The sequence below is a fragment of the Lithobates pipiens genome, unplaced genomic scaffold, assembly GCF_037356315.1.
Source record: "Lithobates pipiens isolate NorthernLeopardFrog02 unplaced genomic scaffold, aLitPip1_a1.2 Scaffold_18, whole genome shotgun sequence".
Classification (NCBI taxonomy): Eukaryota; Metazoa; Chordata; class Amphibia; order Anura; family Ranidae; genus Lithobates; species Lithobates pipiens.
The window spans coordinates 649,477,249-649,490,483 of record NW_027507758.1 but is presented as its reverse complement, the minus strand read 5'-3'; the positions used below and the strand labels follow the sequence as shown (position 1 = coordinate 649,490,483).

The following is a 13,235-nucleotide window of genomic DNA, read 5'->3' as shown; positions in this document are numbered from 1 at the left end:
ACATGCCAGGAGTTGGATGTAGAGCCAGAGCCCCCCCACTGTGAGGCAGCCCCACACTTGCCAGCAGCCATTTGAGGGCTCCAGTATGCATTCCTCATCCTCCCCGGTAGTTCCGCCACTGGCTCGCCTCTCCCTCTGCACAGGTGAGGCTGCATTGTGCTCGGGTCACGCTGCATTGGGCACAGGTGAGGCTGTATTGGGCATGGGTCACGATGCATTGGGCATAGGGGAGGCTGCATTGGGCACAGGTGAGGCTGTATTGGGCACAGGCAGGCCACGCTGCATTGGGCACAGGTGAGACCACATTGGGCACAGGTGAGGCTGCATTGGGCACAGGCAGGTCACGCTACATTGGGCACAGGGGAGGGTGCTTTGGGCACAGGCCACACTGCATTGGGCATAGGTAAGGCTGTATTGGGCACTGGACAGGCTGCATTGGGCACAAGTGGGCACAGGTGAGGCAGTATTGGGCATGGGCAGGCCACGCTGCATTGGGAACAGGCAGGCCACATTGGGTACAGGTGAGGATTATTGAAGCGCTAACACCAGCTGTTTGGAGTATCTTTATCTGTTGATTGTTAAACGTTCTGGAATATGTATATTGCTATTGTGGTGTAGGATCTGGGCCTGTTGTCCCTCCATCCCTTTTCTTTGCTTCCTTCCTTCTTTCCTCCTTCATCTCAGACTCGAACCACACCCCCTTTGAGCCACGCATTTTAAACCACGCCCACTATTTAATTTAAGCCCCGCCATTTTTTTGTGGGGGGGGGGCTGTTTGAAGGGGGGGCCCCATACAACATTTTGCTATGGGGCCCTGTGATTTCTAGTTACGCCCCTGGCCATGAGTCTTGTTAAACTCCCTTCCATGAAAAAGTTTTCTCCCTATTGTGGGGTGACCAGTAGACATGTGCAAAAGGAAAAAATTTGTTTAGTTTCCTTTCGTTTTAATTTGTTAATTCATTAATTTCATTTAGTTATATTCGTTAACTTCCTTAAATTAGTTTTCGGATTTAGTTTAGTTTTCTACCGAATTCGAAAAATCGGCCACATTCGAAAATATTTCAACCAAATTCGAAAATATTTCTACCGGATTCGACATTATTTCAACCGCATTCGAAAATATTTTGTGACCCGAGTTTAGGGCCATGTATCTCGGGGTCACTTGGTGCTAGAAACTCCAAATTTGGATATGTTGTAGTGCTAGGTCTATTGTGTTTGCATACCAAATTTGGGGTTTCTAGCTATAAGTGACCCCAAGATATGTGGCCCCAAAATTGGGTCACAAAATGTCATTCTCTGCTGCAGAAAAGTGCTTGACATTTTGTGACCCGAATTTGGGGCCCCGGATCTCGGGATCACTTGGTGCTAGAAACTCGGTTTGCAAACACAATAGTACTAGCACTACAACATATCCAAATTTGAAGTGTCTAGCACCAAGTGACCCCGAGATACATGGCCCTAAATTCGGGTCACAAAATATTTTCGAATGCGGTTGAAATAATGTCGAATCATGTTGAAATCATTTCGAATCCGGTATTGAGTCGAATTTCGGCCGAATTCGGTTGAATTCGTTAGCATTGTAATTTGGTAATTCAGATGCATCCGAATGTCCGAATAATGAAAATTCGTCCGAATTTCGAATCGGAACAAAACGCACATGTCTAGTGACCAGTACGGTATTTATATATTGTGGGGTCATCAGTCCGGTATTTATATATTGTGGGGTCACCAGTCCGGTATTTATATATTGTGGGGTCACCAGTCCCGTATTTATATAATGAAATCATATCCCCTCTCAGGCGTCTCTTCTCCAGAGAGAATAAGTTCGGAGCTCACAACCTTTCCTCATAACTAATATCCTCCAGACCCTTTATTAGCTTTGTTGCCCTTCTTTGTAGTCGCTCCATTTCCAGTACATCCTTCCTGAGGACTGGTGCCCAGAACTGGACAGTATACTCCAGGTGCGGCCGGACCAGAGTCTTGTAGAGAATTATCATTTTATCTCTGCAGTTGATCCCTTTTTTAATGCCAATATTCTGTTTTGCTTTGTTAGCAGCAGCTTGGCATTGCTGAGCCCATCATCTACTAGGACCCCCAGGTCCTTCTCCATCCTACATCCCCCCAGAGGTTCCCCTCTCCCCAGTCTATAGATTGCATTCAGATTTTTGCCACCCAAATGCATTATTTTACATTTTTCTACATTGAACCTCATTTGCCATGTAGGGATACATTCTCTAATCCAGGGTCTTTGATTGGTACAAAGGAAACTGGTCATTCAGGCTTTTGGGATTAGTTAGTCCTGGTATGGAGCCCGGAGGCTTTGTAGAGACATGGGAGGGATACTTTCTCTAATCCTGGGCCTTTGTTTTGTCGGTAGCCAGCACCCTTCCATCCTCCTATCAGTAAAGTCCCGTAACGTCAGCCATCCAGAGTTTTACATTAAAGAGGTAACCTTTATTCTTCATTTTTTTTTTTTATTGGATCAAATTAGAATATAAAATAATGGAAAAGAATAGACTAAGAATAGACTATAATAAAATATAATATATATTATTTTTAGTTTCCATTGTTTTGATGAGTTCTTTTCAAATCCATTCTCAAATTCAAATTTATACTATTCGAAATGATAATTTCAGAAGAAGGTCATATTCTTCTATTGTATTTGATTACATTCTATTAAATTCTATTCTGTTCTTTACTATTCTTTTATTTTCATTCTATTGTGTTATTATTTTATATTCTATTTTACTGTGTTCTTTTTTTAGAAATCGATTTTATATTTTTTTAGATTTTTATTCGAATTCGATTCGAATTCTTTTCAAATTCAATTCGACTGGAATTGTTTTCGAGTTTGATTCAAATTTTTTTTTTCGAAATTCGATTAGAATTTCGTCCGAATTCGGTTGAATTCGTTAGCGTGGTAAATCGGTAATTTGGATGCATCCGAATGTCTGAATAATGAAAATTCAAATTCGTAACGAAACTAGACATGTGCAAAAGGAAAAAATTAGTTTAGTTTCGTTTCGTTTTAATTCGTTAATTCATTAGTTTCGTTTAGTTATATTCGTTAACTTCCTTAAATTCGTTTTCGGATTTCGTTTAGTTTTCTACTGAATTCGAAAAATCGGCCACATTCGAAAATATTTCCACGAAATTCGAAAATATTTCTACCGGATTCGAAATGATTTCAACATGATTCAACATTATTTCAACCGCATTCGAAAATATTTTGTGACCCGAATTTAGGGCCATGTATCTCGGGGGTCACTTGGTGCTAGACACTTCAAATTTGGATATGTTGTAGTGCTAGTACTATTGTGTTTGCATACTAAATTTGGGGTTTCTAGCTATAAGTGACCCTGAGATATGTGGCCCCAAAATCGGGTCGCAAAATGTTATTAGTTAATAGAGCAGAGAATGACATTTTGTGACCCGATTTTGGGGCCACATATCTCGGGGTCACTTATAGCTAGAAACCCCAAATTTGGTATGCAAACACAATAATACTAGCTCTACAACATATCCAAAATATCACAATGTCACAAAATATTTTCGAATGCGGTTGAAATAATGTCGAATCATGTTGAAATAATTTCGAATGCATTCGAAATTTTTCAACATGATTCAACATTATTTCAACCGCATTCGAAAATATTTTGTGACCCGATTTAGGGCCATGTATCTCAGGGTCACTTGGTGCTAGACACTTCAAATTTGGATATGTTGTAGTGCTAGTACCATTGTGTTTGCATACTAAAATGGGGTTTCTAGCTATAAGTGACCCCGAGATATGTGGCCCCAAAATCGGGGGGCGCAAAATGTCATTCTCTCCTCTAATAACTAATAACATTTTGCGACCCGATTTTGGGGCCACATATTTCGGGGTCAGTTATAGCTAGAAACCCCAAATTTGGTATGTCAACACAATAATACTAGCAATACAACATATCCAAATTTGAAGTGTCTAGCACCAAGTGACCCCGAGATACATGGCCCTAAATTTGGGTCACAAAATATTTTCGAATGCGGTTGAAATAATGTCGAATCATGTCGAATTCATTCGAATTCATTCGTTATATTTCTTTTGTATTCGTTGTAATTTGTTATTTTTTTATTCGGACATTCGGATGCATCCAAATGTCCGAAAGATGCAAAATTCGGCCGAATTTCGATTCGTTACGAAATGAATTGCACAAGCCTAAACGAAACTAAATGCACGTGTCTAAAGCTCTCCAGCACTGCTGACTTTCTCCTTGAGCTGCTTCTCTCTGCTATATAGAAATGACAAGAGGCTGTAGCACAGGACACACTTAGGGACTAACATTGCTTATAAAGGAATATAATGCAGTCACAGCAGGAATGTTCTGTCTGTAGACATGATTTATCTGAATTCTCGTCCCCTTGCTCTTGCTATTGACTCCCCTGCTGTCTACACAGAGGTCAAGGTATCAATAATTCTCCAATCCTGGGTCCATGTTTTGACAACACCCTGATTGGGAAGGTGTGCACAGCCCTTATGAGTTGGGTGTTTGCAATGTGGCTGCAACATTGTATTGAATAAGCTGTTTTTGCCCCCCCATTGGGGAGGTTCACCTTCACTTGCTGCCCCCCGATGACCCTTATTATTCCCGGAGATAGATTCCCTGATCTAGCTGCTGCTCTGAAGTTTTATAATGCACCCCCCCCACCCCCGCCAATCCTCTCCATTGTCAGGCAATTTTAATTTACCATCAAAGTCTCCATACACTGAAGATGTTCCTTGATCTCATGCAATGTGTCCATTATTCAGAAAATTCATGAAAATTGATATGTGAGTGACATGAAAGGGCTCTTGGAATCTCCATACAGTCACTGTCATTATTCGCCGCGTTTCTGTGATCCAACTCTATTCCGGAACTGCTGGATAAATAGTGCCTTATCCAGGATGTATCTAATAGATCGCCAGTTCTGGATACACAACGGGCCACAAATTCACTAAATATTATTATTATTTTTTTTTGTATGGCTCCAACCCCTAATCCTTAAAGTGATTGTAATCACCTTCATATCCTCACTGAAGTGACCGGCCTCAGGTGATATACACAGAGATAAAACAAAATCCTCCCTACATGAGTCGTACCTGTTTATCTGCAGTCTTCCCTCCTCTACATCTGTTCAAAGTGCTGAATTAATAAAGCTTGTCTGAGCATTCAGAAAAAAAAATAAAAAATGGGGGGCAGAGAGCAGAAATGACACTCTGCAGAGATCGGTGAGGAGAGCTCTGAGAGCTGATTGGAGGGACACATCCCCTTTTTACAAAAACAGGAACAGAGCTGAGGCTGTTCATCACAGGTTGTGTGCTGGAGCTACCTTCCCTGTCACCTTGTATTTTTTGGTGTCAGGAAAACTTGTCAGAAGTGACTCATGCTGATAGCAGAGGAGGAAGGGGGCAGCAGACAGAAATTACACTTAGTGCTCTGGATTAAGACAAGTACACGCTATAATGGAAGTGGCATAAACAAGCTTCCTCCAAGGAGCCTGGGACCGCAGTAAACTGTTGGAATAGCAAGATACAAAGGAGATCAGGAAACATCCATTTTCCTATCCAGAGCTGTCTTTATAGCATCATGGGCCCCTGGGCAAAGTAATACAATGGAGCCCCTATAGGCTGGCCCCAGTACAGGGGGGGGGGGGGAGGCAGAAGGGCACATTACATGGGGGAGGAAAAAAGGCACAGTACGGGGGGGGGGGGGCAGAAGGGCACAGTACAGTGGGGCAGAAGAGCACAGTACAGAGGGAGGCAGAAGGGCACAGTACAGGGGGGGGGCAGAAGGGCACAGTACAGGAGTGGAGGCAGAAGGGCACAGTACAGGAGTGGAGGCAGAAGGGCACAGTACAGGGGAGGAGGCAGAAGGGTACAGTACAGGGGAAGGCAGAAGGGCACAGTACAGGAGAGGGGGCAGAAGGGCACACTACAGGGGAGGCAGAAGGGCACAGTAAACGGGGGAGGCAGAAGGGCACAGTACAGGAGGGGTGCAAAAAGGGACAGTACAAGAGGGGAGGCAAAAAGGGACAGTACAGGGGGGCAGTGAACACAGTACAGGGGGGAGGCAGAAGGGCACAGTAGAGGGGTGCAGGGAGAAGGGCGTAGTGAAGGGGTGCAGGCAGAAGGGCACAGTACAGCATGGATGCAGAAGGGCACAGTGCAGCGGGGAGGCAGAAGGGCACAGTGCAGCGGGGAGGCAGAAGGGCACAGTGCAGTGGGGAGGCAGAAGGGCACAGTGCAGCAGGGAGGCAGAAGGGCACAGTGCAGCAGGGAGGCAGAAGGGCACAGTGCAGCGGGGAGGCAGAAGGGCACAGTACAGCGGGGAGGCAGAAGGGCACAGTACAAGAGGGGAGGCGAAAAGGCACAGTACAGGGGTGGAGGCAAAAGGGCACAGTACAGGAGGGGAGGCATAAGGGCACACTATGGGGGGGAGGCAGAAGGGCACAGTACAGGGGAGGAGGCAAAAGGGTACAGTACAGGGGAAGGCAGAAGGGCACAGTACAAAAGGGGGGCAGAAGGGCACACTACGGGGTGAGGCAGAAGGGCATAGTAAAGGGGGGAGGCAGAAGGGCACAGTAAAGGGGGAGGCAGAAGGGCACAGTACAGGAGGGGAGGCAAAAAGGCACAGTACAGGGGGAGGCAAAAAGGAACAGTACAGGGGGAGGCAGAAGGGCACAGTACAGGAGGGAGGCAGACGGGAACAGTACAGGGGGAGGCAGAAGGGCACAGTACAGGAGGGGAGGCAAAAAGGCTCAGTACGGGGGGGCAGAAGGGCACAGTACAGGGGTGGAGGCAAAAGGGCACAGTACAGGGGTGGAGGCAAAAGGGCACAGTACAGGAGGGGAGGCAGAAGGGCACACTATGGGGGGAGGCAGAAGGGCACAGTACAGGGGGAGACAGAAGGGCACAGTATAAGGGGGCAGAAGTGCACGCTGCGGGGGGAGGCAGAAGGGTACAGTAAAGCGGGAGGCAGAAGGGCACAGTACAGGAGGGGGGCCAAAAAGGCACAGTACATGGGGAGGTAGAATGGCACAGTACACGAGGGGAGGCAAAAAGGAACAGTACAGGGGGGGTAGAAGGGCACAGTAAAGGGGTCCAGGCAGAAGGGCACAGTACAGGGGTGGAGGCAAAAAGGCACAGTACAGGGGGAGGCAGAAGGGCACAGTACAGGAGGGGAGGCAAAAAGGCACAGTACAGGGGGAGGCAAAAAGGCACAGTACAGGGGGAGACAGAAGGGCACAGTACAGGGGGAGACAGAAGGGCACAGAACAGGGGGGAGGCAGAAGGGCACAGAACAGGGGGGAGGCAGAAGGGCACAGTACGGGGTGAGGCAGAAGGGCATAGTACGGGGTGAGGCAGAAGGGCATAGTACGGGGGGAGGCAGAAGGGCACAGTACAGAGGGAGGCAGAAGGGCACAGTACAGGGGTGGAGGCAAAAGGGCACAGTACAGGGATGGAAGCAGAAGGGCGCAGTATGCAGTACGGGGGCAGAAGGCATAAACAAGCTATAATACACTGGAGCCCCTATCGGCTGGCCCCAGTACAGGGGGGAGGCAGAAGGGCACAGTACAGGGGGGAGGCAGAAGGGCACAGTACAGGAGGGGAGGCAAAAAGGCACAGTACGGGGAGGCAGAAGGGCACAGTACAGGAGGGTAGGCAGAAGGGCACAGTACAGGAGGGGAGGCAGAAGGGCACAGTAAAGGCACAATACTGGAGGGGAGGCAAAAAGGCACAGTAAAGGGGGAAGGCAAAAAGGCACAGTACAGGGGGAGGCAAAATGGCACAGTACAGGGGGAGGCAAAATGGCACAGTACAGGGGGGAGGAAAAAGGAACAGTACGGGGGGGCAGAAGGGCACAAAACAGGGGGGGCAGAAGGGCACAGTACAGGAGGGGAGGCAAAAAAGGGACAGTACAGGGGGGCAGTGGGCACAGTACAGAGGGGAGGCAGAAGGGCACAGTACAGGAGGGGAGGCAAAAAGGCACAGTACGGGGAGGCAGAAGGGCACAGTACAGGAGGGTAGGCAGAAGGGCACAGTACAGGAGGGGAGGCAGAAGGGCACAGTAAAGGCACAGTACTGGAGGGGAGGCAAAAAGGCACAGTAGTGGAGGGGAGGCAAAAAGGCACAGTACAGGGGGGAGGCAGAAGGGCACAGTACAGGAGTGCAGGCAGAAGGGCGCAGTGCAGGGGTGCAGGCAGAAGGGTGCAGTGCAGGAGTGCAGGCAGAAGGGCGCAGTGCAGGGGTGCAGGCAGAAGGGCACAGTATAGGGGAGGCAGAAGGGCGCAGTACAGTGGGGAGGCAGAAGGGCACAGTACAGCGGGGGGCAGAAGGGCACAGAACCGAGGGGGGGCAGAAGGGCACAGAACAGAGGGGGGCAGAAGGGCACAGAACAGGGGTGGAGGCAGAAGGGCACACAACAGGGGTGGAGGCAGAAGGGCACAGTACAGGGGTGGAGGCAGAAGGGCACAGTACAGGGGTGGAGGCAGAAGGGCACAGTACAGGGGTGGAGGCAGAAGGGCACAGTACAGGAGTGGAGGCAGAAGGGCACAGTACAGGGAGAGGCAGAAGGGCACAATACAGGGGGATCAGGAGGGCACAGTACTGGGTTAAGGAGGGCACAGTGCAGGGGGATCAGGAGGGAATAGTACTGGCACCAAGAGGGCACAGTACAGGTTCCGAGATGCTGCTCGGGACACGGTCATCCTGGGACAGCTTAGTAAAAATCATCACTGGCCTGGCAAATCCAGGACAGTTGGCAACTATGATGTAATACAAGATTATGATGGCCCCCATACATCATGGGCCACTGGGCATAGTTATGCCCTGGGGCCCCTATCAACTGGAACCAATTTGCACACCTACTCTCAAGAATTAAAGTATAAATAGTTGATACATTTAATTCTATCAACTATTTATACTTGAATTCTTGAGAGTAGGTGTGCAAATTGGGGCCAGTTGGTAGGGGCCCCAGGGCATAACTATAACTACATAACCTGGGGCCTGGTACCCATGCATTAACCCCTTTGAGCCAGCGCCTCCTGGCCCTTCAAGGGATTTCAGATGCTGAGAGGTAGGGCGGGGTTTATGATCACGTAACCACCGTGATTTGCTATCATTGTGGTCGCATGATCAGAAAGCTGCCGATTGCAAGAAGCGATCCGGAGTTTACCGTTAGCTGCCGGTAACTAAGGCGTGGAGCGGGCAGGGCATGTTCGGTCTCAGCACAGCTGTGTCTGCTAATTGGTATGCAAATATTCAGCCTCTCTGCGTCAAAGGCCACCCACCGAAAAGGCCGCATATTTGCATGCCACCGGTGCCTAGGGGTTAAAAATGCCCTGCCCCCATCTCCTCTGTGACGAATGAACCCGGGCGCGATGATGATTTAGTCACTTCTGGTTTTAAAGCTGTTTTTCCTGGGATACTGTAGCAAAGAATCCAAATACTCAAGCACAGTCTGTGAGCAGCTACATAAATATTTATGTAGGGAGGGGAGGGGCAGAGGAGCTGGGCCAACACAGACTGTAATTAGACACTGCCAGGAGAGGAGGGGTCTATGACAGGAAGGGAGGGAGGGGTCTATGACAGGAAGGGAGGGAGGGGTCTATGACAGGAAGGGAGGGAGAGGGCTATGACAGGAAGGGAGGGGGGTCTATGACAGGAAGGGAGGGAGAGGGCTATGACAGGAAGGGAGGGAGAGGGATATGACAGGGAGGGAGGGAGGGGTCTATGACAGGAAGGGAGGGAGAGGGCTATGACAGGAAGGGAGGGAGAGGGCTATGACAGGAAGGGAGGGGTCTATGACAGGTAGGAAGGGAGAGGGCTATGACAGGAAGGGAGGGAGAGGGCTATGACAGGAAGGGAGGGAGAGGGCTATGACAGGAAGGGAGGGAGAGGTCCATGACAGGAAGGGAGGGAGGAGCTATACAGGAAGGGAGGGAGGGGGACATGACAGAAAGGGAGGGAGGGGGATATGACTGGAAGGGAGGGAGGGGCTATAACAGGAAGGGAGGGAGGGGCTATACAGGAAGGGAGGGAGGGGGACATGACAGGAAGGGAGGGAGGGGTCTATGACAGGAAGGGAGAGAGGGGGCGATGACAGGAAGGGAGGGAGGGGGCTACGACAGGAAGGGAGGGGGGCTATGACAGGAAGGGAGGGAGAGGGTTATGAGAGGAAGGGAGGGAGAGGGCTATGACAGGAAGGAAGGGTCTATGACAGGAAGGGAGGGAGAGGGCTATGACAGGAAGGGAGGGAGAGGGCTATGACAGGAAGGGAGGGGTCTATGACAGGAAGGGAGGGAGAGGTCCATGACAGGAAGGGAGGGAGGAGCTATACAGGAAGGGAGGGAGGGGGACATGACAGAAAGGGAGGGAGGGGGATATGACAGGAAGGGAGGGAGGGGCTATAACAGGAAGGGAAGGAGAGGGCTATGACAGGAAGGGAGGGAGGGGCTATACAGGAAGGGAGGGAGGGGGACATGACAGGAAGGGAGGGAGGGGTCTATGACAGGAAGGGAGAGAGGGGGCGATGACAGGAAGGGAGGGAGGGGGCTACAACAGGAAGGGAGGGGGGCTATGACAGGAAAGGAGGGAGAGGGCTATGAGAGGAAGGGAGGGAGAGGGCTATGACAGGAAGGAAGGGGCTATAACAGGAGGGGAGGGAGGGGGCTACGACACGAAGGGAGGGAGGGGGATATGACAGGAAGGGAGGGAGAGGGATATGACAGGAAGGGAGGGAGGGGCTATAACAGGAGGGGAGGGAGGGGGCTACGACACGAAGGGAGGGAGGGGGATATGACAGGAAGGGAGGGAGAGGGCTATGACAGGAAGGGAGGGAGGGGTCTGGCGCTTCCTGGAATAATCAATTATTATTTTTATTTTTTTAGTAAGTTTACCTATGGAAAGGAAAAATACTACTTAAACATTTCATATTCTCCTTTTTTATGGCACTTTTACCCACAATGACTTCCATAAGTTCAATATATAAGGAGAAATGTATTGGTGAACCCATCTCCACCCATCTCCATCCATCTCCACCCATCTCCACCCATCTCCACCCATCTCCACCCATCTCCACCCATCTCCACCCATCTTTCTTACCTTTGAGTGGAGGTGTGTAGAGGACACCGTGAGGACTGATATAGGACACCCCATCCCAACCATCCGCATCTGGGCTATTATCATCCGCCACGTTGCCACCTGCCGTTCAAAGAATTACCGTCACATATTCCAGTTTTTTTTTTCAGTGTTTCAACTTTAACAATATTTGGACCGGAACCATATTTACCGATGTATCCTCCGCCCCCTCCACCGGAGGAGCAGCCGCCACCACCTCCTCCGAAGCCACCTCTAGTTTCCCATCCCCACTTCTTCAGGGCTTGGGGGCAGGACTCCCCTCCGGTGCCACCATCCGCCAGCGACTTGCCTGCCCACAGGAACGATGTGTAGTCACTCCATCCTCCTCCCCCACCTGCGGCATAAAAAAAAAAACACATGGCTCAGCATTGCCTCATCCAAGCTTGGGCCAGGTTTTTATTAGTAAAATATTAGACATGTGCAATTCATTGAGTTCCAAATTAGTTTTTTAGAAAATTTTGACAAATTAGTTAATTCCGAAATCTCCGAAAATTCGGAATTTCAAAATTGTGGAAATTGGAAAATTCTATATTTTGGAAATTCAAAAATTTGAATATTCAAATTCGGAAATTCTAAATTTTGGAAAATTCGAAAATGAGGAAATTCGAAAATGAGGAAATTCGAAAATGAGGAAATTTGAAATCCGAAAATTCTAAATTCGAACATTTCGGATTTCCAATTTTCGAAAAAAGCAAAAAACGAATGAAATGTAAACCAACACTTTTTTTGTCAGTGCACATGTCTATAAAATATTGCTAATTCCAAATAGTTATAATTAGAGATGCACCAATAACGGTAATGGTACCGGTGCCGATACCAAGCATTTGCATGGATATCGGTACTCACCGAAATGCTCCCGATACCGAAAACTGATACTTTGCGTCAATATAAAATAAGTGGGTGCTAATCGCTCTGCTAAGAATCGCAATAGATTTGAACAGGGTTTTGTTGTTTATTTTTAGCTGTCTAGTTGCTGGGTGAAGAATTCTTATATTCTTGTATATATATATTAAGGTGAATAAAAAGAAAATGACACCCAAAGTGATCTCCACACCCCCCCCCCCCTCCCCCCTCCCAGGGAATTTACCTGCCGCCCCAGATTTTCCATTCAGGCCCGGCACGGTGAAATTGTTCTCCAGCCGCTCTGGTTGGACGACGTTCGCTTTTGCTTTATAGGCTCTGCCGCCTCCCCCTGCGGCGATCAGCAGCGGGACGTACTTTCCATTCTCCATCTACGACAAATCACAATGCAGGATAAAGTTACAATGTATCAATAACCACAACAAAAAACATTCAGAGATTTGGGGAAAGATCAAAGAGTGGTGGTGGTGCTTCCGATGAAATTTTTTTATTTTTTTGTTCAGGACTAGAAAAATGTCCATTCCATTGTATATACACCATGTATACACCATTGTATATATACCATGTATACACCATTGTATATATACCATGTATACACCATTGTATATATACCATGTATACACACCACACCATTTATATACACCTCGTATACACACCATGCATATACACCATATATACACACCATTGTATAGACACCTTGAATGCACACCATGTATATACACCTTGAATGCACACCATGTATATACACCTTTTATACACACCATTGTATATACACTTTGTATACACACCATTGTATATACACCTCGTATAAACACCATGAATGTACACCATTCTATAAACAACATGTATACACACCACTGTATACACACCATTGTATATGCACCATGTATATACACCATTGTATATGCACCATATATACACACCATGTATATACACACCAGGTATACACACCAGGTATACACACCACTGTATATACACCTTGTATACACACCATTCTATATACACCATGTATACACACCATGTATATAAGCTAAGTATATACACCTTGTATATACACACCATGTATACACTCCATGTATATACACCCTGTATACATGTATATACACCATGTATATAGACCATTATATACACCATTGTATATACACCGTTGTGTACAGTTTTTTTCATCAGTTTTTTTTTTTTGTGGCTGTAAGCCAGTTCCTTGTTCCATTTCCTA

General features: G+C 47.9%; 1 protein-coding gene across 1 annotated transcript in view; it reads right to left on the bottom strand.

Moving 5' to 3' along the window:
- LOC143989331 (ALK tyrosine kinase receptor-like) overlaps window positions 1-13,235 on the bottom strand; it is a 318,070-nt gene that overhangs the window by 135,622 nt on the left and 169,213 nt on the right. The window contains exons 10-12 of the mRNA XM_077489419.1: window positions 12,246-12,390; window positions 11,310-11,492; window positions 11,123-11,221 (exon numbers count right to left, since the gene is read on the bottom strand). Of these exons, the coding sequence (XP_077345545.1) occupies window positions 11,123-11,221; window positions 11,310-11,492; window positions 12,246-12,390 (427 nt within the window). The remainder of the gene's footprint in view (window positions 1-11,122; window positions 11,222-11,309; window positions 11,493-12,245; window positions 12,391-13,235) is intronic.